The sequence below is a fragment of the Mytilus galloprovincialis genome, chromosome 3 (assembly GCF_965363235.1).
Source record: "Mytilus galloprovincialis chromosome 3, xbMytGall1.hap1.1, whole genome shotgun sequence".
Classification (NCBI taxonomy): Eukaryota; Metazoa; Mollusca; class Bivalvia; order Mytilida; family Mytilidae; genus Mytilus; species Mytilus galloprovincialis.
Genome location: NC_134840.1, coordinates 58,303,019 through 58,330,154, shown reverse-complemented (window position 1 = coordinate 58,330,154; position 27,136 = coordinate 58,303,019). Strand labels below are relative to the sequence as shown.

At 29.9% G+C, this 27,136-nt stretch overlaps 1 protein-coding gene and 1 non-coding gene across 11 annotated transcripts in view; both read left to right on the top strand.

Moving 5' to 3' along the window:
• Positions 1 to 23,611, top strand: part of LOC143068442 (diacylglycerol kinase delta-like) — a 70,843-nt gene extending 47,232 nt beyond the window's left edge. For 6 of the 10 annotated variants that reach the window (XM_076242516.1, XM_076242513.1, XM_076242514.1 and 3 more), the window contains 20 exons: positions 131 to 218; positions 777 to 848; positions 1,129 to 1,224; positions 2,052 to 2,139; positions 2,484 to 2,681; positions 2,937 to 3,095; positions 3,938 to 4,058; positions 5,157 to 5,267; positions 5,810 to 5,968; positions 6,519 to 6,564; positions 7,555 to 7,668; positions 8,572 to 8,706; positions 9,167 to 9,312; positions 9,588 to 9,699; positions 10,384 to 10,413; positions 11,010 to 11,105; positions 11,585 to 11,713; positions 13,017 to 13,134; positions 14,499 to 14,638; positions 16,085 to 23,611. In XM_076242516.1, coding sequence (XP_076098631.1) covers positions 131 to 218; positions 777 to 848; positions 1,129 to 1,224; positions 2,052 to 2,139; positions 2,484 to 2,681; positions 2,937 to 3,095; positions 3,938 to 4,058; positions 5,157 to 5,267; positions 5,810 to 5,968; positions 6,519 to 6,564; positions 7,555 to 7,668; positions 8,572 to 8,706; positions 9,167 to 9,312; positions 9,588 to 9,699; positions 10,384 to 10,413; positions 11,010 to 11,105; positions 11,585 to 11,713; positions 13,017 to 13,134; positions 14,499 to 14,638; positions 16,085 to 16,180 — 2,254 coding nt within the window. In that variant the 3' untranslated portion in view covers positions 16,181 to 23,611. The remainder of the gene's footprint in view (positions 1 to 130; positions 219 to 776; positions 849 to 1,128; positions 1,225 to 2,051; positions 2,140 to 2,483; positions 2,682 to 2,936; positions 3,096 to 3,937; positions 4,059 to 5,156; positions 5,268 to 5,809; positions 5,969 to 6,518; positions 6,565 to 7,554; positions 7,669 to 8,571; positions 8,707 to 9,166; positions 9,313 to 9,587; positions 9,700 to 10,383; positions 10,414 to 11,009; positions 11,106 to 11,584; positions 11,714 to 13,016; positions 13,135 to 14,498; positions 14,639 to 16,084) is intronic. The other 4 variants (XM_076242511.1, XM_076242517.1, XM_076242515.1 and 1 more) reach the window with 4 other exon arrangements.
• Positions 1,788 to 1,936, top strand: LOC143069881 (U12 minor spliceosomal RNA). The gene has a single exon (XR_012976501.1). It is a non-coding gene; the product is annotated as a U12 minor spliceosomal RNA (small nuclear RNA).
• Positions 23,612 to 27,136: the final 3,525 nt, after the last annotated feature.

The window sequence follows — 27,136 nt, the reverse complement described above, 5'->3', positions numbered from 1 at the left end:
TTGTGAACTACTGTCAGCAAAATATTAATTTCATTTGATTGACTGTTTCAAATACTAAAGAGACTTTATCTAACAAAAACTTATATTTATAAGCAAAAATAAAGATTATAATTTGTATTTAACTTTTCAGAGTTTTATGTGAAACTGTTAAAGATTTTGTTGCCAAAGTAGGAGAGTCTTACAAGACTGAAGGCAAAGAATCTGATATATCTGATAAAGTAGGCACATACTTTTATTGTAACTTATAAATAAACTATATGTATTTTACGGTTCACATCCTATAAAAGGAAATGCTGTATATGACTGAAAGTACAAGTCATCTGATTTTTAATGAATTCTGGCCATATCTTATTGTGTTTTTTTTTTTAAAGTATGGTACATAATAAATAGTTCTGTTCATTTCATTTTTTTTATATGAAATCTGGGAAGTTAGTGCTAAGATAATGGGGTATAATTATTAAATAGACTGCACTACGAATGATTTCAAAAATATGTACACATATTACCTTAATCTTTAATCCTTTCTTCCTTTCGGCTTTAAATTTTTTTTCATGTGTAGCATGTCTGAATTAAATAGCTTGTTTGAATAAAACCAAGAACAATATTCATTTCATTAGAATATTCAATGTAATTAAATTGTTTCAAAGTTAATTTGAATGGTAAAAGTCAATGAGACTGCTTTCTAACAAGGCTACATACCTTAAATTAAAATCAACCTAAAACTTAAAAAGAGACATTGTATGAGTTAAAACTAAATGCTTTAACTTTCATTTCAGTGTAATGTATTAAATGAAAAATTAGAAAGTTTGCTCACAACGTTAGAAGAAGAAGCTCAAGCCTCTACTCAGGTGAGTTTTTATCATATGATTGGTTTCCCTATCTTATTTAAACTTATAACTACCTATTTAAAGTATCATAAAAATTATGTATAGTCTGAGAAATTTAATACTTACAAGGAGAAAAATACTGTTAGCTTGTTCATCGATTTCAAAAGTTAAAATATATTGTGAAAAAAGAAAAAGAAAAACTAGTTATTTTTCAAAATTGACATTAAAATAATTGCTTAAGCATTTTCATGATACTGGTGCATTTATATGTAAGGAATTAACCCAATTCGTGAATTCACAGGTACCAAAGAAGACAGAGCCTGAAGCTTGTATAGGTTCTCCTGACAGAGATATAGTCCCAAATGAAATTACTACAAATATAACTAATACCAAATCTGTAAGTATAGATATAAATAAAAAAATTGAAAACTGAATGCTTGTTTATAATTATAATGGAATCAAAAATAACTCTAGTTGATATCAAGCGACATTCAATTTTCACTCGTTTTCAATCCTGTAACTATTATTATTAAGAATAAAAATAAATTACCCAGCTTCTGAAATCTGATCTAGCAGGATTGGAAGAGAAAATGAAACCTTTCAATAAGTAGCCTTTAATTTTAGATGAATTGTTCATTTAATATAAAAAATTGAAATAAATGTAAAGCAAGAATAGATTTTTAGGTAAATAGGGGAGCTAACTCTAATTTACCAATGATATGCCTGTATTTTGCATGTCATTTCCATTTTCACAAAATTTGTTAAAAATTCCTTTTTAGAATTCAGAATAAAAATAGAAATAAAAGTTTCATTTATAAATGAATTGGAAGAAAGTTCCATAAAAGCAAATTATGTTTTTAAAGAAAATAATTGTTAATTTTGCAGTTCAAAAAAATATATTATACCTTGCTGAAGTAAAACTTTGAAATTGACTAGGTCAAATATTTTTCTAATACAGTCATGCCTTAAACTAATGAGTAAGGAAAATAATGAGCCTGGGTAGTCACAGGCTCCCTAGTTGATCTAGGAAGAATTTGTGCAAGGGTACAGGTTACCCCCATGGTGACCCACTTACTTTGTGGGATGCCTGGGTTGTTGTGATCTGCCTGAACCCTATATTAAATCTAAAAGTAGAATTTTTTCTTAAAGCTCCTTTTGCATCACGAAGGAAGCTTTGTTGGTTCTAAAATTGCCAGACATTTTATCAATGTCGATTATTTTCAGGCAATATTTAAACCAAGAGATGCTTTAATGTCTAGAGCCAATAGTTTAAAGAAAGCTGTCCGACAAATAATTGAACATACAGAAAGAGGTAAATATCATTAATTTTACTTTTACTTACATTTAATGTAGTAAATTTCTGATTTTTTTATCACTGAAAAGTACTGATTATATATCTATAATAAAAAATATGTTCACTTTAACTTTATGCAGATAGTAACATATTTACTTCTTTAATACATGCAAGGAGGTTTTATAATATAACCTCCTTGATACATGGTATTGATTATAAAATAAGAGATTTCAATTATAATTTTAATATTTTAAGTTTAATAGCAGTATCATCAAAACTCATGAATATTGTCACTTGTTCTAAGTTTAATAAAAAAAAAAACCCACCAGTATAGTATTTTATTTTCACCTACCTTTTTGTAGCTGTTGATGAACAAAATGCCCAAACACAACAGTATCTTGAGAATGAGTCCAGATCTGTGGGAAGTACCGAAGAGTTAGACAATAATCACACTGGTTCCCTGTTAGCCGATAACCATACCTCAAGGTCAGCTCCATCGTTCTCAGTGTTTACTTCTGAGGAAATGCCACCACGATTTCAGATAAAGACCAGTAAAATGGGTAGGTTGGCTTGCATACTAATGTACATGAAAGAATAAGTTTATGCCATACAACAATTAAATATAGTTGAAAAGAATTACAATTTGTTAGAAACACACAATTATAAATTGACACATATGTGTGCACAACTATTGCCATAAGTTATCCAATTTTATTTTATACACAACTCCATTTTAAGCACATCACTGTCTTATGTATGTACACTACCATGTTTTTTGTCTCACAGCCGTATATCACCATGTTTATTTATTTCAGACATGTCACCAAAGATATTACCTATATCATCACGTAGAATTAGTAGTATGAGTACCTTATCCAGTATAGGTTCCAATATGTCTAATAAAAGTTCCTCTAAAGATAACATTCCAATGTCATTATTAGGGTTACCTATAGTGGATTACGGTGCATTACCTAGTAAGTAGTCAGCCATTTAGATTTAAGACAGAGTATTAAAGAGATGTTTCTGGTTCTTCAGGGTCCTAGTTAAAGTTCTATAACCATTACAGTGAAGGACCAAGACATGCTTTTGTCATATAAGAAAATACAAGGCACCTGATCTTTACTTGGTGCACTCCTCCATAAACATGTTAACATGAAATCCTATTAATATTAGAAAGGGTATTTAGTACTATCAAACTAACAGATAACACTCCTCACTTCACTGCACTTTACTCCAAGCACATTATACTTAATTATGTTTCTTTGTTGAGAAGCAGTACTAACCAGTTTACATGTAATTTGTTCTTATACATGAATGCCATACACTCGGAGACTGTTACTGTTTACCAGCTTGTCATTTCGGTTAATCAAGATTCTGTTTAGACTGAAAGGTTTTATGTGTATGTTTCACGTCAACTAAAAAACTATCAAATTGAAATATTTTCATCTCCACTTTAAAATTACTTCTGACAAGCTAAATTGATTTTTTTTGCATAATTTTCTCTTATATATCTAATGCCAAAAAAATATGTGTATGTCTGACAAGTGGCCTATTGGCCTGATACTGAAATATAAAGACCTATCTTTCCGCTTTGTATTTGAATTTGTTTTCATTTTATAAATTTGTTTAAATATAAATATAACTTTGAATTTATTTTATTTGGTATATATATGATGCCATGTTGGTTTATTTTCCTTTGATATCTATCAAGGTATTTGTTTTTCTTGTTCTATTTTAAGTCTTGAGGTCATGGTAGGACTCAGATGTTAACATTAGAGTATCTAATATTAAATTTTTGATAATATTTTTGTTTCAGGTCTTAGTAGTAGTATAGCAGCTAAATTAGCTGGTGGTAGTTTTATAAGTAAAGTTCTATTAGCTAACGCTGATGCGCTGTGTGCTGCAGCCTCTCCTTTGATGGAGGAAGAGATTCCATCGTAAGTAATGTGTTAGTATGGAAGACAAGACAGTAGCTTTCTGTAGTAAACCTAAAATTGGCTAAATGCAAAACAGAAAAAACTTAAAAGAAACAATAAAAAAAATCTTAATACATTATCACCAGATGAAATAAGACAATTAAAAAAAAATTGCGTACAGGTTTCACAGAACCCAGTCTCTTGCCTACTTTTGCCGTTAATCGCAGGGTCAACAAAAATGAGGAAAAAAATTAATTAAATACTCCTCCCGATACTATCTATTGATTGTAAGAAGCTCCTGACCAAGTTTTGTAAAAATCTAGAATAGTTTATGAATCTAATAAATGTTTTAAAAGCTTTAACTGCAGACTATGTAATATTAACTGGAAGAAAAACTAAGTCCATTTATAAGAAAATATGAGAAAACAGGATATTTTTTATTTTTTTAATCAAATAGGCATGAAGAATAATAAACATCTGATACTTCAATTTCTTTTTTTTGAAAAAAAAAGAAAATGCCTACCTACCTACCTACCCACTGTCTCAACCTTTGGGTAGGGTTTGGGCAAACCAAAATATTTTTAAGTGTGGCCCCATTTATAAGTAAAATACGGATAAAACAGGATTCATTTTTTTTTTACAAAATTTACTTCTGTATACTATCTTATGATCAAAAACCAGCTGCTTTCCAAGTTTGATAGAAATCCAGGATAGTTTAAGAAAGTTATTAAAATTTTAGAAAAAAATTAACCACAGAGTGAATATTTGTGGCCACGCCAACGATGGAATGTAGGATCACTATGTCTCCCTTTTTCGACAAAGTCGAAGGCTCGACAACCAGCATCAACCTGAGAAGTTATTACCCTCAGTTTTAGACAATATTACATAAAATTGATTAGTCCCCTACCAAAAAAAGTCAAAGGGGACTTTAGATTTCCAACCAGTCCGTCTGAGTTTGAGTTTGCTCATGAGTGAATGCTATCATTATACACATATTTCATGAGTTTAACTAAATATAAAAATTTGATTATGCTTTGAAAGGGATTATGGTATTAATATAAATACCTGAACAGTAAAAAGTTGATTGTCCAACTATATACCTGATTCTTATATTTTCAGGAGGGAGTATATTGAAAAATGTGTAATGAATAATTATTTTGGAATTGGTTTAGATGCAAAAATTTCCTTAGATTTTCAAAATAAACGAGAAGAACATCCAGAAAAATGCAGGTATGTATCTCGATTAGAGTTTACATATTTTATTTTATATTTATTGTTTTGGAAGAAAAAATGACGTAGTTCACATTATTATGCAGTAAAGTACTTTCAAGATGGGCCTTACACCAGTACCATGAATTTGTCAGAAAATTAGAAATCAACTTTTTATCTGCATATAATATCTGGTGAATGTCACCTGACCCTATGTTTACAACAAGATGACAAAGTTAAACGGGAAAGTTGTAGAATAATTAAAGTTGAAATCTTCCAATTTCTTAAATTGCCTGTGAGAAAGACCTGACAGAGGCCTAGAAAAATGTTATGTGTCATGTGACTTTTAATATTACTTTTTGAGTACAGACAATCAGCAATCTGTAAGGATTATTCTGAATTCATAAATGTTAGTTTGTAAATTGTCACTAGTACGTATAAGTGATTCAACAGTTTTAATAAATGGAATCTCCCGAGAAATATATTGAACTATACAGTGAAATGAAAAGATTTTCAGTGTAACAATATGAACATTTTCACTTTCATTGTAATATTTGTTTCAGAAGTAGAACCAAAAATTTTATGTGGTATGGTGTTCTTGGTGGAAAAGAAATTTTACAAAGGACATTCAAAAACTTAGATCAACGAGTCCAGTTAGAATGTGATGGACAGAAAATCCCTCTTCCCAGTCTACAAGGCATTGTGATACTCAATATTCCAAGGTATATATCAATAAACAGTCATTTATATTGAACTATAAAAGCATTTTTTTGTTTCAAATCTAGGTATTTTTGCCTAAAAGGAAAACAATAAGGCATATTCTATTTTATCCTTGAATTTAAAAACTGTAAACAATATTTCCGTTAATACATTTGCGTAAGACATGTAAAAGTGATTGATTAATTGTTGTTTGCTAAACTTCCAGTGGCAAATATTTCATTTGATAACAGCTTTAGGAAGTAACTATAATTGACCATGTACTCACTAAAATGATAAGGATGTAGTTATCAAATTGTACCAAGACATCATGCAAAACTTAAGATCTTTTCAACAAATGTTTAAAATAGATAATTATTGTTTTTAGGTAGAATGCCTTTATATGACTGACATACTTCTTATGTTATGATGATGTCCAGATTTGTAGACATCACTATTGTTATCCCAGTTTTAAATAAGGTATTGAAATAATACTGGGTAATCAACAAGCAATGTTTTATTAGTGTTGAAATTACCATCTTTTTCAAATATTGTGAATGTTTTTTTATATTTCAGTTACATGGGAGGTGCTAACTTTTGGGGAGGAACAAAAGAAAAAGATGTGAGTATATCATATAGATTCATATATTATTTATAAAATTGATTTAAAAAGAAATTTATTTGCAATTCGTATTGAAGCAGGACAATGGACTGGGCTCTCAGTCTTAAATATTTACCCAGTACACATAGCACACTTGTGCTCAAAACACCAAATCCAGTATTTTGATTGGTTGATTGTTTAGTCTGAGTAGGATATTAGTGCTCAATATTAATATGACTGGAAGGCTTTAAGGGAGTTTGCGGGTCTAAATCATTTATATAGGATTTCTCTATATTTTTCTATAAATGAACTTCATCTTATAGTTAATAGAAAAATAAAATAAAAAAGTGGGATCACCGTTCATTTGCGCTCACAATCTGCCTTCGACAGAAGCATACATTTTTGTAAAGGCGTTTTTTTTTCTGTTGAAGTAATAGAAGAAATAAAGGTAATATCAAAATAAAAAAGAAATTTATTACAGAAATCGCTAAAATTTTACAATAATTTAGTTTAAATACAGCTTATATGGAAATTATATTGAAAAAGATAGTTCACCGATGAGTTGAAAAAGATATTTTAATTTTAGAGCCAAAAAATGGCATTTTTCCACCAAAGGGAGATAATTTGGAACTTTTTCAATGATTTATACATTTTTAAAGTCATCTGGGGCCAACACGAATTGATTGTTTTGAATGATTTCTGTACCATATGATAAAGTAACAACTACGAAAGGAAATAAATAAAATTTGTAATGAAAACAAATGTTTGATTTTTTTCTGAAATTTTTATACCCTCGAGCCTCCTTAAGTAAGTACCTGTATTTTTCCAGGCTGATATGCAAGCTGAAAATGATATAAGAGTGTGAATGATATTCCTGAATTATTACTTATTTTTGATCTGTAAAGTAGACCAATTGTGTTGCACATGCAGATAGATTTTATATTACTTAGAATGATATTTTAAACAGAAGTTGATTGTAAATTCTTTATTGGAGCATTTTCATCATTTCAGACATTTCAAGCCCCAAGTTTTGATGACAAGATTTTAGAAGTTGTGGCAGTATTTGGTGGTATGCAGATGGCAGTATCTAGAGTGTTAGATATTCAACATCATAGAATTGCTCAGGTATTTATATATTTGCTTTACACATTATGTTGTAAATTTGGAATTCTTACTTTATAGTGTGCATATGCATGAAATAATTGACACTGTACTTTAAGCTCCCATCAATAGATCAATATTGTTGGTTGCTTTAAGTGCAGCAGTCAATGTTTAAGGCATTTTCAGGTCACAATACTAAAAATTAACAAAACAAACATTCAATGTTTAAGGATATTCGGACAAAATACCCCAAAGAACAGAACAAACATTCAATGTTTAAGGATATCGGGACAAAAAACCCAAAACAACAGAACAAACATTCAATGTTTAAGGATATTAGGACAAAACACCCCAAACAACAGAACAAACATTCAATGTTTTAGGCATATTCAGGGCAAAATACCCAAAACAACAGAACAAACATTCAATGTTTTAGGCATATTCAGGGCAAAATATCAAAAAACAACTCAACAGCTAACTTTGAAGATACATACAGACAAAATACCAAAAGTTAAAATAGCACTCAATGTGAAGGCATGGTTAGGGACAAAATACCAAAACTCGACAAGAGATATATTCTGTACATATATTAAAAAAAAATAATAAAACGGCTAGTGATAAAGACATGTTCAGGACAAATAAACCAGACTACCAGGGGTAAGGTAAATTACTGTAAATACAATTATCACACATTAAAATAGTTTCAAAGGCATTGTTGATTAACAGACAAATATGTGAGATTAGTGAATGGGATTTGAAATATAATACCGCATATAATGAATGTTATAAGAATTTTAAAAAAATGAGTTTATACTGTTTCATTTTTAGAATAATAACATTGTAAAAATTAACGAAATACATAATAGTTGATGCTGAAATTGTCAAATTGATAATCTTTGATATAATGTATGTTTATGGTAATTACAGTGTAGAACAGTAAAAATAACAATAATTGGTGATGAAGCTGTCCCTGTACAAGTGGATGGGGAGGCTTGGAACCAACCACCAGGTTATATCAGAATTCTCCATAAGAACAGAGCACAGATGCTGACTAGAGACAGGGTAGGTCAAGTGTTGGTCTTACAATTACACCAATAGTTTTGTGAGTGTCTTCAATGTTCATGATTAGCATTGTGTCTTGCTTTTTGAATTTAATGTTAACACAGTATTTCTCCTTTATCATACCAGAGCACTGTTATAAAGTCCCTACCAACTAGTCTTTCATTCCAATAGTCAGCACTGAGCTAAAATGAGTTTATACCAATGAAAGGAAGGCTGTTTTTTGTGAAAAAGTTCTGGCAAATAAATGTGATAAAATTTAGTTGATTTTAGTTGATTTTTTTTTAGATGAAAAATTAGAGAACAATTATTATTGTATCTGGACCATAATAAATAATGATGGTAAAATGTATTTAGCACACATACATTATTGAATACCACAGGTTAACACACTGATAACCAGAATATCCAAGAATATCAAAATATTATCTAATGCTTTCAAATTATTTTTGTTTTCCTTTAGGCATTTGAGAAGACCTTAACACAATGGTCAGAGAAAGAGAAACAGAAAATAGAGAGACCAAGAAGTCCTCAAGCCATCCCTTTGTCTGAGGAAGAGTCAATTGTTTTACAGAGTTTTGTAGAGGCAGCATCATCCCTTATAAAGTGGTTTGTACCTAATTGAGAACTGTAAATTCACAAATGATTGATAGGTTTTTAATCTGAATAATATGACTGAGTGAGTAAGGCAATAATAAAAAATTGCATTCTAATATCTGATACATATATATGTATTGAGCTTTTTTTGAAATCACAAGAAATAATTTATAATTTTGTTGTTAATGTCCCATTTTAATAAGATATAAAGCTCTTTATTATTGTGTGAAAATGGTATCCAGTAAATTGAAACCTAATATTTAACTAAAATCTATCCTTTATTTCAGTGTGAAAGTAGTTTCCAGGAAGTACAGTGCTGTTGAAGAGGACCTGTATCCATTAGCAACCCAGTCTTCAGAATTCTTAGACAATTTGTTTCCGTCAGGAAGAATGGCTGATGTATGTATTTAAATTTTTACTGCCTTTTTCATGTCAATATTGAACCAAACCATACACAAAAAAGTTGTTGTTACAAAAGTGTATATTGTTCGTGATGTGAAATGCTCACCTGTGAACTTGCAATACTTTTAAATCTGTATGTCTTTTGTATCTTTACCATTTTGTCTTATTTATTTCCATTGGAATGTGTAAATGTTGTCTCATTCAATTTATTTAGATGTAATACAGCTATAATTAGGTGGCAAATAAAGGAAAGAATAAAGAACTATACTTTATTGCACTTTTATAATTTTAAGGCTGATATAAGTACATGAAGTATTATACAAAAGTACTTTGATATAAATTAGACTGGACTTTAGTCAGTATAAAATAAATAGTAACTGAGTACCACTGTGTTAAGTAAAGATGTAAATTTATAGCAAATTTCTGTTCAGGGAAAAGTAGCTGGTTCTTAGGTTTGGAAATTAAAGTCAATTGATTGTAAATCATCTTTAAATTAATAGTTCTTGCACCATAAATGTATGGTCAAAATGTCAGAGATTCTTTGAAATAATAAAGAAATTGGTAATAAAAAGCAATATCAAACTGATAAGAGAAAAGTGAAATTGAAATATTAATATAAAAAAGAGTTCGGTATGATATTTTCTTGTTGATAAATGAGTTATTTTGTTTTTATTTAATCAGCTTGATACAGATGAAACTGAAATAAGCCAGGTTGATATATGTTGTCACGGAATGTTGTTTAGCTGAGGGGCTCTGCAATAGGGGTTGTCATGTTTCCCTTAATAAATTCACTTGCAAATATATAATTCCACTTTCCATGCTGAATAACGAAAGAAAATTTTTGTTCTGCCCTTAACAACAAATTGACTTTATCCCGGCTTTAAGCATGCCAAGCATGAATCGTGCAGTTTTAGTAGATTATGTTCATGATAAAATTATTGATTCAGCTGTTATTACAGCCTTGTGTCAACTTTTCTTATAGTTATAGATGTGCTTTAGTTTGCTCAGCATGAATTGATGTTGATATTGTACCTTTGTTTCACAGAATTTTATCACAATTGCTCATAATAAATTCATTTTCTGTTCTGAATTGTTATCATAAATTAAAATCACTATCAATTATTTGTGCATTAAAATATGTTTTAATTTTTCAAATTTATGAAATTGTGCTTTAATATGATTATTCAATATCTACTTTTACTTTGACAAAATTTCTTTGAAACTTTTTCTACAAGCCTACCAAATAGTATTCATTTCCATGTGTTTTAAGAGTTTCAAGATTTTTGAATGTTACGATTTATTTTCAGCCAACAGTACGGAGTCAAGTTATAGATTTTATAGGTAGTGTTCAACATCTTTATAACGATACCAATGTCTTTCTTACTGACAAAGCAGCTCTACTTGTAAGTATATTGTATCTTTTAAGATTTAACGTTTTATGCTTTATAAAGGTTAAAATATACAGTACATATTTTATCGCATACATACATCTTTGGTGAGATCAAAGGATAATAGTGAATATTTGATGTGAGTATATTTCAATTGGAAAAAATTATTCAGATAAAGGGCATAATTGAATGTACAATCCAAAATTAGAATGATTTGAGTAAGAAATGTAAGGATATTACAGCATTTTTGTACAAATAGAACTTGAGAAGTACAAAGAATAGTTGACCTCAAATGGATTTGGCTATTAATTTGTTGGTCATATTGCTGTCTATAATTGTTTCTGTTCTAATTCATCCTTTGCTTACAAATTTTCCGTTACAAGCATTCCTGATGAATGAAAATCCAGGAAAGACCTATGAAGTGCTGTTGTCTTTTCTTTTTTTGTCAAGAGATGTGTGTTTGCTTATTTCTTAAATATTTGAATTCATTTCAGAGACTTGATTCAGATGTGACGGATCAGCTCAGTATGTGTCTAGCTCAGTTAGATATAGAATTACAGAAAATTTGTCAGATATTTAACCTTCCATTCCATACCCCATCACCCTCCGTTTCTCAGGAAGAGGTTAGTATGTCTTGCTCAGTTAGATATAGAATTACAGAAGATTTGTCAGATATTTAACCATCCATTCCATACCCCATCACCCTCTGTTTCTCAGGAAGAGGTTAGTATGTCTCGCTCAGTTAGATATAGAATTACAGAAGATTTGACAAACGTCATCACATGGCATTTTGACATTTTCTGCAAATTCCCCAAAATACACCTCAATGGTACATTTTAAAAGGACACTAGCTGTCGAATTTGTGTTTACTGATTTAATTCAAAATCTCATATTTAATTTATAACAATGTAAAACATTTATCCAAACTATTAAAAGTCTAAAATAAATAATAAACAGGGCAAAAGCATTGAAAATATGTAGCATCGTTTCGTGTGTATTTTATAATAAATTATCGAGTTGACCTCTATAGTCATGCGATGACCATGTAAGTGATGTAAACATAAATATAGATATAAATAGATTAAGCAAACTCGTGCTGTTGGATTATTATAGATCTATTTAATTTCATTTTATAGATGAAAAATAAATGTTTATCATCGTTTTTACCTATTTAAGAATAAATTTTTGTGGATGGAATCAGTCAATCAAATGATTTACCTTTGTTTCACTTTCAATGTTGACATTCTTTTCCTTTAAATAACTTTACACATACAATTCATGTGTTATCCATCTCAAGCTACAGGGTTAAATTGAAGTTCACATGAATACGGATCCAATGAGTTAGAATTATTCACTTACAAGTGATTAATTCAAAATCAATGTTTTGTGGCTTATTTTGACAAAATTGAACCATACAGGCTGTTAAAAGCTAATTGTTATTTCACTGTTTGCATGTCTTTTTTGATTGAGCAAATAAAAAAAGATATTAGATATTTTTTTATACATCTTGTAGCTAGTGCCCCTTTAAGTGAAAAACATAAATTAGTAGTATAAAAAAAATATATATATTAGGAAACATGAAAAATTATTATTAAAAAATGCCAAAATAAATACATTTTTCAAAGTTTTATAAAAGTTCTTTTCTGTATGTCTTCTTCTGAAGTGTATAATAAAAAGAACATGACATGGCATTTTTCATATCAGACACCTTACCAGCCCATGGTCAAAATCATCCCTTAAGCCTGTCGGCTCTCTGGCTGATAAGAGGTCTGATATGAAAAATGACATGTTATGTTCTTATGATAATTTCGCAATAATTAAAACATCGCAATAATTTCTGAAATTTACAGTAACTAACTGAATTTGTTTGGCTTCTCTCAGGATTAGGTACACATCTCTATATTACTGTTGATTTTTCTATTTCAGCCCCTTACTCCAAATATAGAACAGAGTAAAAAAGGCAAACCTGGCAGATTAAAGCATGTCTATAATAAACTGAAAGGCAAGAGTAAAGACAAAGATAGCAAAGTTAACATTCCAGTTTGTAAGTTTACACTTGAGATATGACTGACGTTTAACACAACCACTTTCAGCACTATTGTGCTATTTCGTGGCAGTCAGTTTAAATTGATGGAGGAAGCAGACGTACCTGAAGAGAACCTTTGGTTGGAAAAATAACAACCCTAGTCTATTAAGATTGGAGTTGAAGGTGTAGAATTTGAACTCACAACCTAGTGTTGGAAGGCTAGTGATAGTTTGAATACTTAGACCACTAGGACTTTTAAAGCACCATAAATTAAAAGAAGATATGGGTTATGATCAGTTGCAACTCAACAACACTTACTAATAGTAACTGAGGCAGTTACTTGCACTGTTAAAAAAGTGTTAAAAAAAATACAATGTTCACAAAAAAAAATGTCATAACTACCTGATATGTTGTTTAAACCAGTACATTCTAATATGATTGGATTCAATTGGAATTTAATTGGCACATTTGTTTACATTTATGATTTTACTGGTAAAAATTTGTATGCCCCCGCTGTAGTGGAGGGGGGGCGTTAAGTTTTAACCTTGTCCGTCTGTTCATACATGTTTCCGTTCTCCAAGTTCAGTTTGCCTCAACCAAATGTTATGAAATTTATACACAACGCTAATAACAAAAAGACACAGATCAAGTTTGAATTTTGGTGGCGTCACTGTAACCGTTCTAGAGTTATTCCCCTTTACAAATGGAAACATTACTGAATTTTCGTTTCCTTTCTGTAACTTTAGTTTGCCTCAACCAACTGTTTTAAAACTTATACACAATTCTTATTTCCACAAAATACAGATCAAGTTTGAATTTAGGTGGCATAGTTTTATCTGTTCTAGAGTTATGCCCCTATACAAAAGGGAAAAAATTGCTGAATTTTTCGTTTCTGTTCTCTAACTTAAGTTTGCCTCAACCAAATGTTATGAAACTTATATACAATACGTATTGCTACAAAACTTGGATCAGTAACAAATTTGAGTAGCTTCACTTTTACCGTTCTTCAGTTATTTCCCTTTTATAACTTTATATGAGGCCCCTCATGGGGGGTCCTAGTAATCACATAATCACCATTTTTTTGCCAATATAATCACATAATCATTAAATATTTGCTTATCTTTAGTAATCAAATAATCATAAACTAAAAATACAGTCCTAGGTAATCAAATAATCATGAAATATTTGGCTTATTAATCAAATAATCATTAAAAAAACGGGCAAGTAATCACATAATCAAAAACCCCATGAGGGCCCTCTTATATGATAAAGTCCCATGGACACATTCACTATTTATTTACTATTGAGACATTGTCTTGTGAATTTTTAAAACCAGATTGACTAATGACATATTTAATTGAAATACTCATATTTTTTTATAGCAAGTAATGTATACACTTGGACAACAGATGATGTGGGTTTGTGGTTAGAATCCTTATCGCTAGTAGAGTACAGAGATTCATTTATAGGACATGAAATCAGGGGCACAGAACTCTTAACACTAGATAAAGGTGACATACAGGTAAATAGATAATATTAATTCCTAAAAAAAACAGTTTATTTTCTTATGGTTTCTTGTGCATACTTTTTAACCGGATTTTTGTGACAAAAATGTCGGTTATTGATTTGGGGATGTACGGCGGGTGGTAGGTCGGTCGGCCGGCAACCAAATGTCGTCCATGCATTTACTCTTGAACCGTTCAACCAAAGCTTTTTAAATTTTAATATGTTGTTACTGACAACAAAATGAAGGTCAAGTTCAATAATGACGATTTTGACTTTTACTGTTCAGGAGTAATGGTTCTTGGAAGATTGAAAAATGGCATTTCCAGTCGTGTCCGTGCATTTACGCATGAACTGTTCAACCAAAGCTTCCCAAATTTTAATATGTTGTAACTGATGACAAAATGGAGGTCAAGTTCAATAATAACGATTTTGACTTTTATCGTTCAGAAGTTATGGTTCTTGGAAGATTGAAAAATGGCATTTCCAGTTGTGTCCGTGCATTTACGCATGAACTGTTCAACCAAAACTTCCCAAATTTAAATATTTTGTTACTGATGCAAAATGGAGGTCAAGTTCAATAATGACGATTTTGACCTTTACCGTTCAGGAGTTATGGTTCTTGAAAGATTGAAAAATGACTATTTCAGTCGTGTCCGTGCATTTACGCATGAACTGTTCAACCTAAGCTTTTCAAATTTTAATATGTTGTTACTGATGACAAAATGGAGGTTGAGTTCAATAATGTCGATTTTGACTTTTACCGTTCAGGAGTTATGGTTCTTGAAAGATCGAAAAATGGAGTTTCCATTCATGTTGTTGCATTTACTCATGAACCATTCAACCTAAGCATTTCAAATTTTAATATGTTGATACTGATGACAAAATTGAGGTCAAATTTGATATTGACAATTTTCACTTTCAACGTTCATCAGTTATGGTTTTTGTGATATTGGCAGGAAACAAATAAATGTAAATAAATCCGGTTTGCTGTCGTTGTGACAGCCTCTTGTTATATCTAATTTAAATAAGTCTGAATTCTTCAGTGTTGACAAAGTCTAGGATAGCAATAATTGAAGTTGAAACAGCCACAAAATAATTTTCCAACATTTATATTACTTGAAGATGCCCCTGAAATCTCTGTACAATTGGGCAAGTGTTGAAACTAAGAGTTTGTATATTTGCGGGCAGTATGTCAACTGAGCATGAGCAAAAGCTTACAAGACACTGATCAATAACAGTCTACGAATTAGGATATTTTCAGAAAAATATGTTTTCTGATAGTTTCAAAGAAAATTTTGGAAGTACAAAACACTACATTTATACGTCATTCACAAATATTTCCAACTCTTTATGGTTTCAGAGGAGTTGCAGCTCAATGAAATTGATCTCTTCCTTTAGTAGTATAGATATTCCTTGGAAATAATTTAAGCAATAACTGACAGGTGTATAAATTCTATTTCAGGATCTAGGAGTTCACAAAGTAGGCCATTTGAAAAGAATACAGCAGGGGATAAAGGAGTTAAATAATCGTATGGCAGCTTTTGAGAAATCGTCATGACAAAATAGTATATAGTTAATGGTGTCAAGTTTAATGTGTTAATGTCCTGAATGGGCAATGTTCAGATGTGGCACTGTCTATGTCTTGTTGCATCAGTGTACTACATATTTATATGTCACTTACATCTTTAAATACTGTATTAGCTTACTAAGCACCAAAGTACTTATTTAAACAATTCTACCTAGTGCATGATAATATTTAGTCAGAAATTTAGGGAATTCAAATGTTTTACATTTTTTCATCATTGTATGAGTTCAATAAGCACCAAAGTAGTTATTGAAACAAATACTAGCTAGTGCAGGATAATAGTTTAGGGAATTCAAACGTTTTTTCATTTTCTCTTTTCAAGTGTATCTAGTGGATGATAATATTTGGCCAGATTTTGGAGATTTCAATTTTTGTGAAAATTAAGAAAATTAACATTTTTGCACAAAGAAGATTCTGAAAGTTAAATGTTATTTGATAAGAGATATAGTTTTTATTTGATAAAGTTTTACAAGTTAATTTTTTTTTTAAAGACTCCTTCACGAAATACTATGTTTCTGAAAATGTGGTTGTTACCATTTGAAAGTACTAAAAAGATTTGAAATACTAAACTTAAAGTAGTGCTACACACCACTCCTTTCTCTGTTTGAGTTGTTAAGAAAAAAAGATTCTTAAGGTTGTATCTTCCAATATTTTGTCAGTTAAGCTGAATTTGTTTTGTCTGACTTATAAAATCATAATTGTGTTACAATTAAAGTTACTTAAAAACTGAAATTAATATTATCCACTTTATGGAATCAACTGACAGAAGATTTACCAGGTGTTGGTTCACTTAATATTGATGTCGACAATTGTCAAGAGTATTTCAATCACATGTCTGACAAAAAGTTCTTTAAGTCCCCTAGTCATAAGAACAAGAGTCCATCATATATAGTGAGTAAGAGTACTAAAGAATGGATAGTAACAACTTCAGTTACTGTATTAGTACTTGTTTTTTCAATGTATAAAAAAAGTAAGTGATAAAACTTGACACTATTAAAAAAAAAATCCTCTTGAGAGGCAAAACTCAGCATTGTATTGATGTCAGCATTTATTGTAAATGCTTTAATAAGATGTGTTTGTGCGTGTGTGACTTTAATAATTTTGTCCATGTTTTATGTGTAAATTGTATATGAAATGCAAAGACATTTTTCTACTTTTTCAGATAATTGTCATTTTTAAATAGTAGCTATTAAATGTTAAATATTGTTGGGACCAAAGCATTGTTTTATTTTTTGTACTATTTTTTATGAATGAAAATTATTTATATTCAACTTAGAATGGATCTTATAAGGTTCAGTTAACAAATACCGAGTAATTGTCTTCTGTGAATTTGAAAATTATAAGAATTAATTATTAAAAATTAAAAGATGCTATGTTTATATGTTTTCAAACAACATTATGGTAAAATTTCATATTTTCAACTTTTGATGAGTTGTCCTAAATAAAACCAAATTGAAGTGAATGTACTTTAATAATAGTGTTGTTGTGCCCAGTGGCAGTCTTTAATAAAACTATTGCCAAAAAGGATAGCTTGTTTTAATAATACTTCCTTAAAGTTTTGGTAAATATATTGTTGCTTATAGCTTGAGTGTAGTATCTTTTAGTTTGCATTTAGCTTTGACAGTTAGCTTTTGATGGCAAAATCGTGTTTTTAGTTTTGTTTTTGCTCATATTCAGAATGTACATTTTGATTTGTGCCCCTTGAAAAAATTAAATATCACAATCATTGCTGATAAAGCAATAGGATAAAGTGCAATTTGATTTAAAGCTAACCATTAAAAGGATGATTTTTGAGCTGATCTTTTCTATTAGTTTATTAAAATGTACACAGCACAGTCATTAGTCATGATCAAAATGGAATATGTGTTTTGTCTCATCTTTGATCTTGTTTGATAGCTTTTATTTAATTATAGTCAGGTTGGCTGATTTCGTTTGTCTAGAAAGTCTGGGCATTTTGTAAACATTCAATAGACAAATTTCGAGTTCCAAAAACAAAAATTTTCGAGTTCGAATAACAAAAATTATTTCTGGTTTATCCTGCACAATGACGATCACTATGATGCTTGATGAATGTTGATAGTGTAAGGATACAGGCAACCCCCTCTATCTGGTAAATGACGTCACTAAGGCGCTCCTGATTGACGAGTTCTTTCCGGTGACGGATGAACTCGAAAGTGGTCTATTAAATGAACAGACGAACAGAATCTCCAACCAGTATTGTAATTTAAATAAGGAAAAAAATATCAATATAGACATTTAAGAATTTAAAGAAACAGCCATATAAAGATATAATGGATGGAGAGTTGTCTCATTGGCAATCATACCTCTTCTCCTTGTATCTATAAATAGAATGTGAATGAAAACGGATTTTCCCTTGGATGTCATTGTCCATGTCATATGATCTTTAATCCTTGATAATGGTACTTTATTATTGATCTCATTTTATTTTTGTAGCATAGTTTATATGTCTGATCATTGTCAGACCAAAGATTATTATTTAATATCTGTAAATATCTTTTGTTTGTATAGTAGAGTTATTTATTTATTTTTATTTTTATAAAAATTGGTACACAATATGTGTTTTTTCTTTTCATTCGCTTTGTTTTTGTTTGTTTATTTGTTTGGGTTAATTATTTTATTTATATCTCTCTTTTTTTTTTTATTCAATACAATTATTTGGTTATTATATATTTTGTTTTGTCTTAAATTATGAAAGCAACCAAAGGGTTCGTTTGTACTTGATTGCCAGGCTTTTGCTCTTGTGATATCAGTTTCTCAGGAACTCCACAAATTTGTAAACCATTCTATAAAATAAATAGGTTGGTTTTGGAGAAGTATGAATGGTCCTTTTCATATCATTATAAATGTATTCATGGATTTATTTCATTTTATTTGCTTTAAAAGGATTTTACTAATGGCATAATTTTGACCCCTCAAATTTTGAATATCACTTTAATACTGAATACTGTTTATGTTTTTTTTTTGTTTTTTTTCAAATAAAACAAGATAAATATTAGTAGTTTCTCTAAATACGGGAAAAAAAATCTCATAACCCTAACTAATCTTGTATTTTTATTTTTCAAGGATCTCGACTTGCCATTTAAAAGATTTCAAAATCTTGAAAATGAAACTGTATTGACCTTCTGTAATTATGGCTTTTCAGATTGATAACTTCTAGAACTATAGTGAGTCTATTATGTTTCTGACTAAAATTATAGTTTCATGAAATGAGTATCAATAATGAAATATGATAATAAGTGATTTTGATAACTATAGATCTGTATGATTTTGAGGATTTCTAATTTTTGATTTGAATTATTTTAAAATTTTCTAATACCAAATCATGGACTCAAGCATATCTGAAAATATTATTAAGGAATCAAGAATAACGAATTTTAAAAGTCTTGCACATTTAATTTCCAAACTCTTATTATTTTCAGAAAAGTAAAAAGGTAAATGGATTCGTCACATAGATCTGTCATTGTTAAAATTAGACAAGAAAGTCCCTAAAGTAAAAAAGAAGCTCATATTGTAGTGTGTGTCTCTATATCAATGCAAAAAATCTTTGAAAGCTGTATCCATTATTTTTGAAAGCTGTAGAAAAAAAAAATTGTCATAAATGAGAAATAATCCAGGAATCAGTTTTAATGGAAGATAGGGATTTTAATGCTTTGAAGTAATGGTAATATGATAATGAATATAAGACAACAACAAATGGAAGTTTTTAATGACCTTGACTGGCTATACAGCCCTTGCACTGTCGGCCCTGGCTTGCGCTTTTTGGGGCATTTAAATTATTTAATTTTTACCATATGGTAATAATATAAGACAGCAGATATGCTCAACTATAAGTAGTCATTTTTATCACCTGATCTTGACCTGCAGATGGCCAGTAGTTATGTTAAGAATATAGGGCAATGGTTCAAATGTCAGTAAAATAATGGTCTTATTTGTAGTAAAATATATATATACATATACATGTACATGTATACTGTTTTGTATTTGAATATTTAAAGTATATTATTTCTAGATCTGCACTAAATTTAATATTTTAATTTTTGATGGCAACTAACATATCAGATAGGTAAAACTTTCTTGAAAATTGTGAAATATAGAAGACTTAAAATTTCTTCAAGTTTTGCTATTGTTTATCGATAATTTGTTTGTTTAAACATATATAATATTGTTCTAAAGAAATACTGGATCAGACAAAAGTTTTTAACTGAGCAAAGTCTTCTCCAATAATAAATTTCCGAAGATTTATTACATAGAGAAGTTTACCTGGTAAATTTTGGTACTTTTTACTTGTGTCCTAAAGTTTATTGAGGACAGATTGTCTTCTTTGATAATTTTATCAATGTTATTAGCTTTAAGTGATATAATCCTCTAAAATATCAAAATCTGGTGACAGCTTATAAATTTTTAAATTCAAATACAGTTATATAATTTTAAAAATGTATTTCAAAGATTATATCAGGTACCCCTGTTATTGGAGGGATTGTTTTGGTAAAGTTTACACAAATATATTCATTGAGCCTAGAATATGCAGGTTACAAATAAACTAAAAGTTAAAAGCAAAAATAAAAGTGCTTTGATTTCTAGGAAGACATTTCACACACAGGTTATTTTTTTTGGTCATTGAATTAATTAGGCAAAAATACTCAAACAAGTTACAATAAGTTCATTACAAACTTTAAAAAAAAATGAACAAGACTCTATAATTGATTTAGTGTGGTTATATTCAAGTTATCAGCATTCCTTTTTACCGATCATGTCAGATCATTTTACCAATGGGTTTTAAATGCCCTCAAGCTGCAGGTCAGCTTTCATGCATTAAACCAAGAAAAATCATGCTAGTTATGTGAATAATTGTTATTGATTAGCATCAAACTGTGCTGAAGATATACACCAATTTCTAGTTTGTCTCCCATTGAAAAAAATAATGTTTTTCATGCAATATTTTAAAGGGTCCTTACTGTTCACATTCAGTTCAACTAGTGCAAAATTAAGACGAGTTGAGAAATCCATGAACTAGAAATTGGTGTATTGAAAATATATTCTTGCTGGTTCAAAATTTGAAATAAAATATACCTCATTCATGTATAGTAACTACATTTTGTCTATGTTTTTTAAGTCTGTAAAACATGTACTGTTGTCTAATATTGTGTAAAGCTTTTTGATGTGTATTTTTGTAATGTATCAAGTCTTGTTTAAATTAATCTTACAGTGGTCATTATTCCAAAGATAAAGTATATCTATGCAACTGCATGCAGGATTCTGTAATAATTTTCTACCAGTTCATCTTAGGCTGACATACAGTTGAGCATAAATTATGCATATTTATTTAGTTAATTTTAGATTGTCTATTTATGGATTTTCATTGAAGATTTTATAGCATTTTCCACAAATTCTGAAGAAGTTTTCATTATTTAGGTTTAAACATTTGTATGATTCAAATAACAGGTAGTATAGCCTTAAAAGATTTTTTCAACAAGCTACGAAAAAAGTAAATTCAGAAATTAATGCTTGCATTTATTATTGCAATTTTTGCTAATAGACAAAAATGTTTGTTAATAATTGCTAAATTTGTGATTTTGAAAAAAAAATGCATACAGGTCTGTGTTTCAATGATCTGATTGCAAGTTTTTATTATTTCGATACTTATCTAGTCATAGTATTTGCGTTTATAAAATCCTTGCAATAAATTTTGAATTTACAATGTTCGAATCAAAGTTCATTGTTTGAAATCACCAATTATGTTTGACCACTGAAAGATTAGAAAAGAAAACTGTCCCTTACTATTTGTACATATGTTCTTTTTACCTAAGTCTTTCCATACAGTTATTTTCATTGAGAACAAATTTATTGCCCTTGTTGAATTTTATATAGGATGATGTCCGTGTATCTTGGAAGAAATTTATTTTGTCTTTTATGGGTAGATAACTATTTGAAATGTCTTTTAAGTCCCCTTGTATGTGTAAATGTATATCTACATCTACTTTTAATATGTGTGCTTATTAAAACAGTCTTCTCATGACACCGGTCCTCCATAAAAGTTTTTGTTTTACTGGTATGTTTATTAAAACTGCAAAAACAAACTACGAAACTAATTATAGCATAAATCATATTTGATAGTCTATTTTTCTTACAAAGGTGGTGTTTTATAATAATTTTGTCAGTGAAACCTTAATTCTTGAAGTGGAACTTCAACATTTGATATAGTCAACTGAATTAATCAATTTCCCACGATAATTATTTTCTGTCAATATCAAAACTTATTTTTAATTTTCTGTATAAAATTCCAATTGAACTAAATGCTTGAACGAAAAATTTGTTAACATTAACATAGTTTATTGTGTAATATATACCAATCATGAAGAACATGCATAAAAACCATTATATCCTTTTTGATCCTATCTCTAGCAAGTTTTAAAGATATGGGTCAAGATACATGTAGTAATGTTGAAAATCATTCTGATTAAAATGGTTCTTTGTAAAAAAAAGCTTATCTATTTAAATCTACAGTGACTTTTACTTATTTTCAAGCCCACTCGAAGTTTTTTTCGTGCAGTCTTGGTAATCAATGGCAAATTTTGTTTTTTGTTTTCTACCCAATAAAGACAAAATATTTCTCAAGATAGTATGTATGATCTATAGTATGTGATAAGGAATATTCATGTAAAATTCTTACTAATGATGTATTATTAAGTTCAACAAACATTGTTTTTATAACTTTCATAGTTTTAACTTTAATGAAGGTTAGTTTCATTATACTGCAAGGTTGAACCAAACCTAGTTTAATAGTTTGTAGAGGTCCATCTAAAATCATTATAACAACCTCCTGGTCAACTAGGGTGGGTGTCAGAGCCTCTGACTACCAGAAATGTAGTTTTCAAGGCTCTGATTAAACTCTCCTTATGAAACCAAACAGGATGATTATCTTCCAAATTTGTGTATGATGTGCTTCTTATTACCGAAGATAACCTTTAGAGTATTTGGTTTCATCATTTTCAACGTATTTACGAACTTTACCCATAAAAGGTTGAGAAATCCTTTTAGAATCATGTTAATTACAGGAGATTTTCTGGGTAGTATTTACACCATTTTGATAAATACATACTGTAGATCATACAGAAGATAATGTGCAAGTTTATATTTGTTACAGATATTGTATGTAAGAAAAGACACAGATTTTCTACCTTTGTATGATAATTGTTAAACCTTAGTGTTAATATTTTAATGTATTTTATGCTTTTGAAATGTTTTCTACAATATTTTTTTTTTTCACAGTTCAAGTTTATGCATTCATCTAGTGTCAAACTGTGATTTTTTTAATTGAAAATCTGTAGACCCATAAATATTGTTCCTTTCAAAATGTCATAAAAACAATAAAAATTTACAAGATTTTGTGTTTTATCTTTGACAAAATCAGATTGTTTCATTTTATAGGTTCATTTCCCCTATAACAATATGACTGGAGGGCTTTCAACAATGAGCAAACCCATAAGTAAGCTTCCATATTAAAAGTTAACAAGAGGCTGTCAGAACGACAGCAAACCAGATTTATTAACATTTATTTGTGTCCTGGCATTTTTCAATATCACAAGAATCATAACTCCTGAACAGTGAAAGTGCAAAATTGTCAATATCAAATTTGACCTCCATTTTGCAATAACATATTAAAATTTTAAAAGTTTTGGTTGAACAGTTCATGAGTAAATGCACCGACACGACAGGAAACACCATTTTCAATCTTTCAAGAACCATAACTCCTGAACAGTAAAAGTCAAATAAAAAGCAAAAAGTACCAATGAAATACAATCTCATTACTTGGGTGTATAAGGAACCAAACCAGCTTTCAGAAATTTTCTCTCTTGCCATATTTGTTTCAATGGTGTTGAAAGCTTGTTCTTATTTCATCCTTGTTAAGAGTTTCAAATAAAGTCAATAACATTTAGTGACCAATATACCCCACATCTCCCCTTACCAGGTAAGATTGCATAATTTTTCGTTTACTTGGACGAGTAAAATTGCTTTACAAAAAACAGTTTTAGTAGCTATGCCCTGCCTAGACTAAAGTCTTGATGAATTCATAATTCAAGAATGGTTACAATCCAATGTGTCGAAAATGAAAAAGCATCCTGAAACCATTTATCTGTATAAAAAAGTCTTTTAAAAGTAACTGACAAAGACATAGGATTGACCTGAAATTCAAGAGGGATTTTCCTCTTACTATACCAACAGTTTTTGCCATAGAATTGTTATCTCCATGTAGGAGGCAATAACTTTATCAAGATATGGCCAACTAAAATTAATTAGTAGATTTTAATCCAAATTTTTGAAAATAATGGGGCGGGTGGGAGGATTTTATTTTTTAAATTTTATTTCATATGAAACCCTTTTGCATGTTTTGTGACGAGTTCTTCATATATGCAAGTGTAATAATAAGCTTATATCATGTATTGTTAAGGCCGTACATTAACCTATAGTTGTTAATGTCTGTGTCATTTTGGTCTTTTGTGGATAGTTGTCTCATTGGCAATCATACCACATCTTCTTTTTTATATACAAAAGTATGAGGAATCTTAAATGAACTTAATAATAAAAAAAAGTTGTTGTTTAATGACTCTTTTTGGGTGTATTGGAACATTTGCTGTTTGTCAACATAAAAAGACAGCCATGGGTAAAATCAAAGGGCTTGCATAAATAAAATGCATATGTTAGTCGACTTTTTAAATTCAATAAACGGTTATAAATCTGACAAGTTCGTGCTTGTATTTCAATATCTATAATCCAGTCATGTTTTCTGTATCAATGGTTTCCACGAATCTTGCGCTTTGGGTATCATTTACAGTTTAAATTTCCTGAGACAAAGTCATTGCATAAATAAAAAAGTCTGCAGTTTTCTAATCACAGAAATTTGTGACATACCGCGATTTTCAGTCTTGGAAACAGCGTGTTTCTCTTAACACCAATATTTCACGTCATTCTCGTTATCAATCTTTACTCTCGGAAGATGATGTTGTCATCATAGAGCAGCGGAAAGGTCGACTTAATCATTTTTGTTAGATTTACTTGAGGAACAAAACCGAAATTTGAAACAGGAAGCTTTGAGGATGAAACGAAATTTTAACGGTTACCGGTAACGGGAATGAACGAAATCCGGAAATCGTAAATTTAATAAAATAAAAAAATTCGGGGCGGGACGATTTCAGAGGGGCGGGCGGGGATGAAAATCTATCAATTAATTTTAATTGGCCTATATGAACCTTCTTATTTTAGAGACAGGTTTAGGAATATAACAAGTGAAACTGCGAGCTACTGCTCAATGATGATAACCCCACGGAAATATTTCTGTTAACAGGCAGTTGTTAAGCGATGACTATGAAAACCCATCACACAGTACAGCTGACTTATATAAACCCTAAAACCAAATGTCAGAAATCCTTCTAGTAGTTCCCCAGAAAAATGTGAGTAAAATTTTCCACTTGGCTATCATGTGTAACGATACGAGTGTTCCATAAACAGGAAGTTGTTGAGGAGTAAATCTGAAAACCAATCACACAGTATTGCTGACTTATATAAACCCTGGAAACCAAATTTCAGAAATCCTAGTATTGTAGTTCCTCAAAAAAAAAATGCAAAAAGGTAAAACAGTATACCCCAACTTTTTAAAAACATGGGTAAAATTACATATATTTCTTCAAAAAATGTTGGGTTAACTGTGTTATGTATCATGGTATACTCAGAAGTTCAAGAGCAACAACTTTTATTATTTTATATATAAAAGAAGTTTTAATTGTCACCAGAACACTACTTTAATGATTGTGAAAGCCTTAAAATTTTAAACTTTTCCCATATAAGAGATCAAAATATTTGTAATAATTTTGTCTTCGAGCTTACCAAAGGCTATTTTTTCTAAAGTCAGTGTTTGGTACATGGTTGATTTTTAAAATTTTCTTTTCCAATTGTTGACCTGGTGATGTAGGATTTACTTTTGTCTGTGGAATGCTCTAATTGATGTTTACCCATATTCAAGAAGAGTGCACATGCTGAAATGTCTCGCCTTCTTTACTTATGATTAAATTATTGATATTATGTTGATAGTCCTAAATATAAAGCTTTTTAAAACTGTCACATAAATTAACCAAGAAAACTAAACATTGACCAATGAACCATAAAAATAAGATCAAGGTCAAATGAACTATGCCAGACAGACATGTGCAGCTAATAATTCTTCCATACACCAAATATAGTTGACCTATTTCATATGGTATTAGAAAAAAAACAAAACTCAACAACTTAACTTTGACCACTGAACCATGAAAATGGAGTCAAGGTCAGATGACACCTGCCAGTTGGTCAACCGAATATACTAGACCTATTTGAGATATGGACTTGACCACCAAAACTTAACCTTGTTCACTGGTCCATGAAATGAGGTCGAGTGAAAACTGTATAACAGGCATGAGGACATTGCAAAGTCAAACATACCAAATATAGTTATCCTATTACTTATAATAAGAGAATTCATCATTTACAAAAAATCATTTTTTTTTTCAAGTCACTGAACCATGAAAATGAGGTCAAGGACATTAGACATGTGACTTGACAGAAACTTTTTAACACGAGGCATCTTTAGACAAAAGTTTGAAGCATCCAGGTCTTCCACCTTCTAAAATATAAAAGTGTTGAGCTTTTAATAAGTTAGCTAACACCACCACTGGATCACTATCTCTATGTCTAGCTTTCTGCAACAAAAGTCGCAGGCTCCACAAAAATGAAGTTTAATAAGTTGAAATTCCTGCACTGTTTAATATATAAAGACTAGCTTTGCCTCAAAGAAATTGAAATACTAATTCTTTATAGGATTTGTAAAATGTGTAGCTTACTGTTACCTTTTCCATGGCACAATACAGAACACAAAAG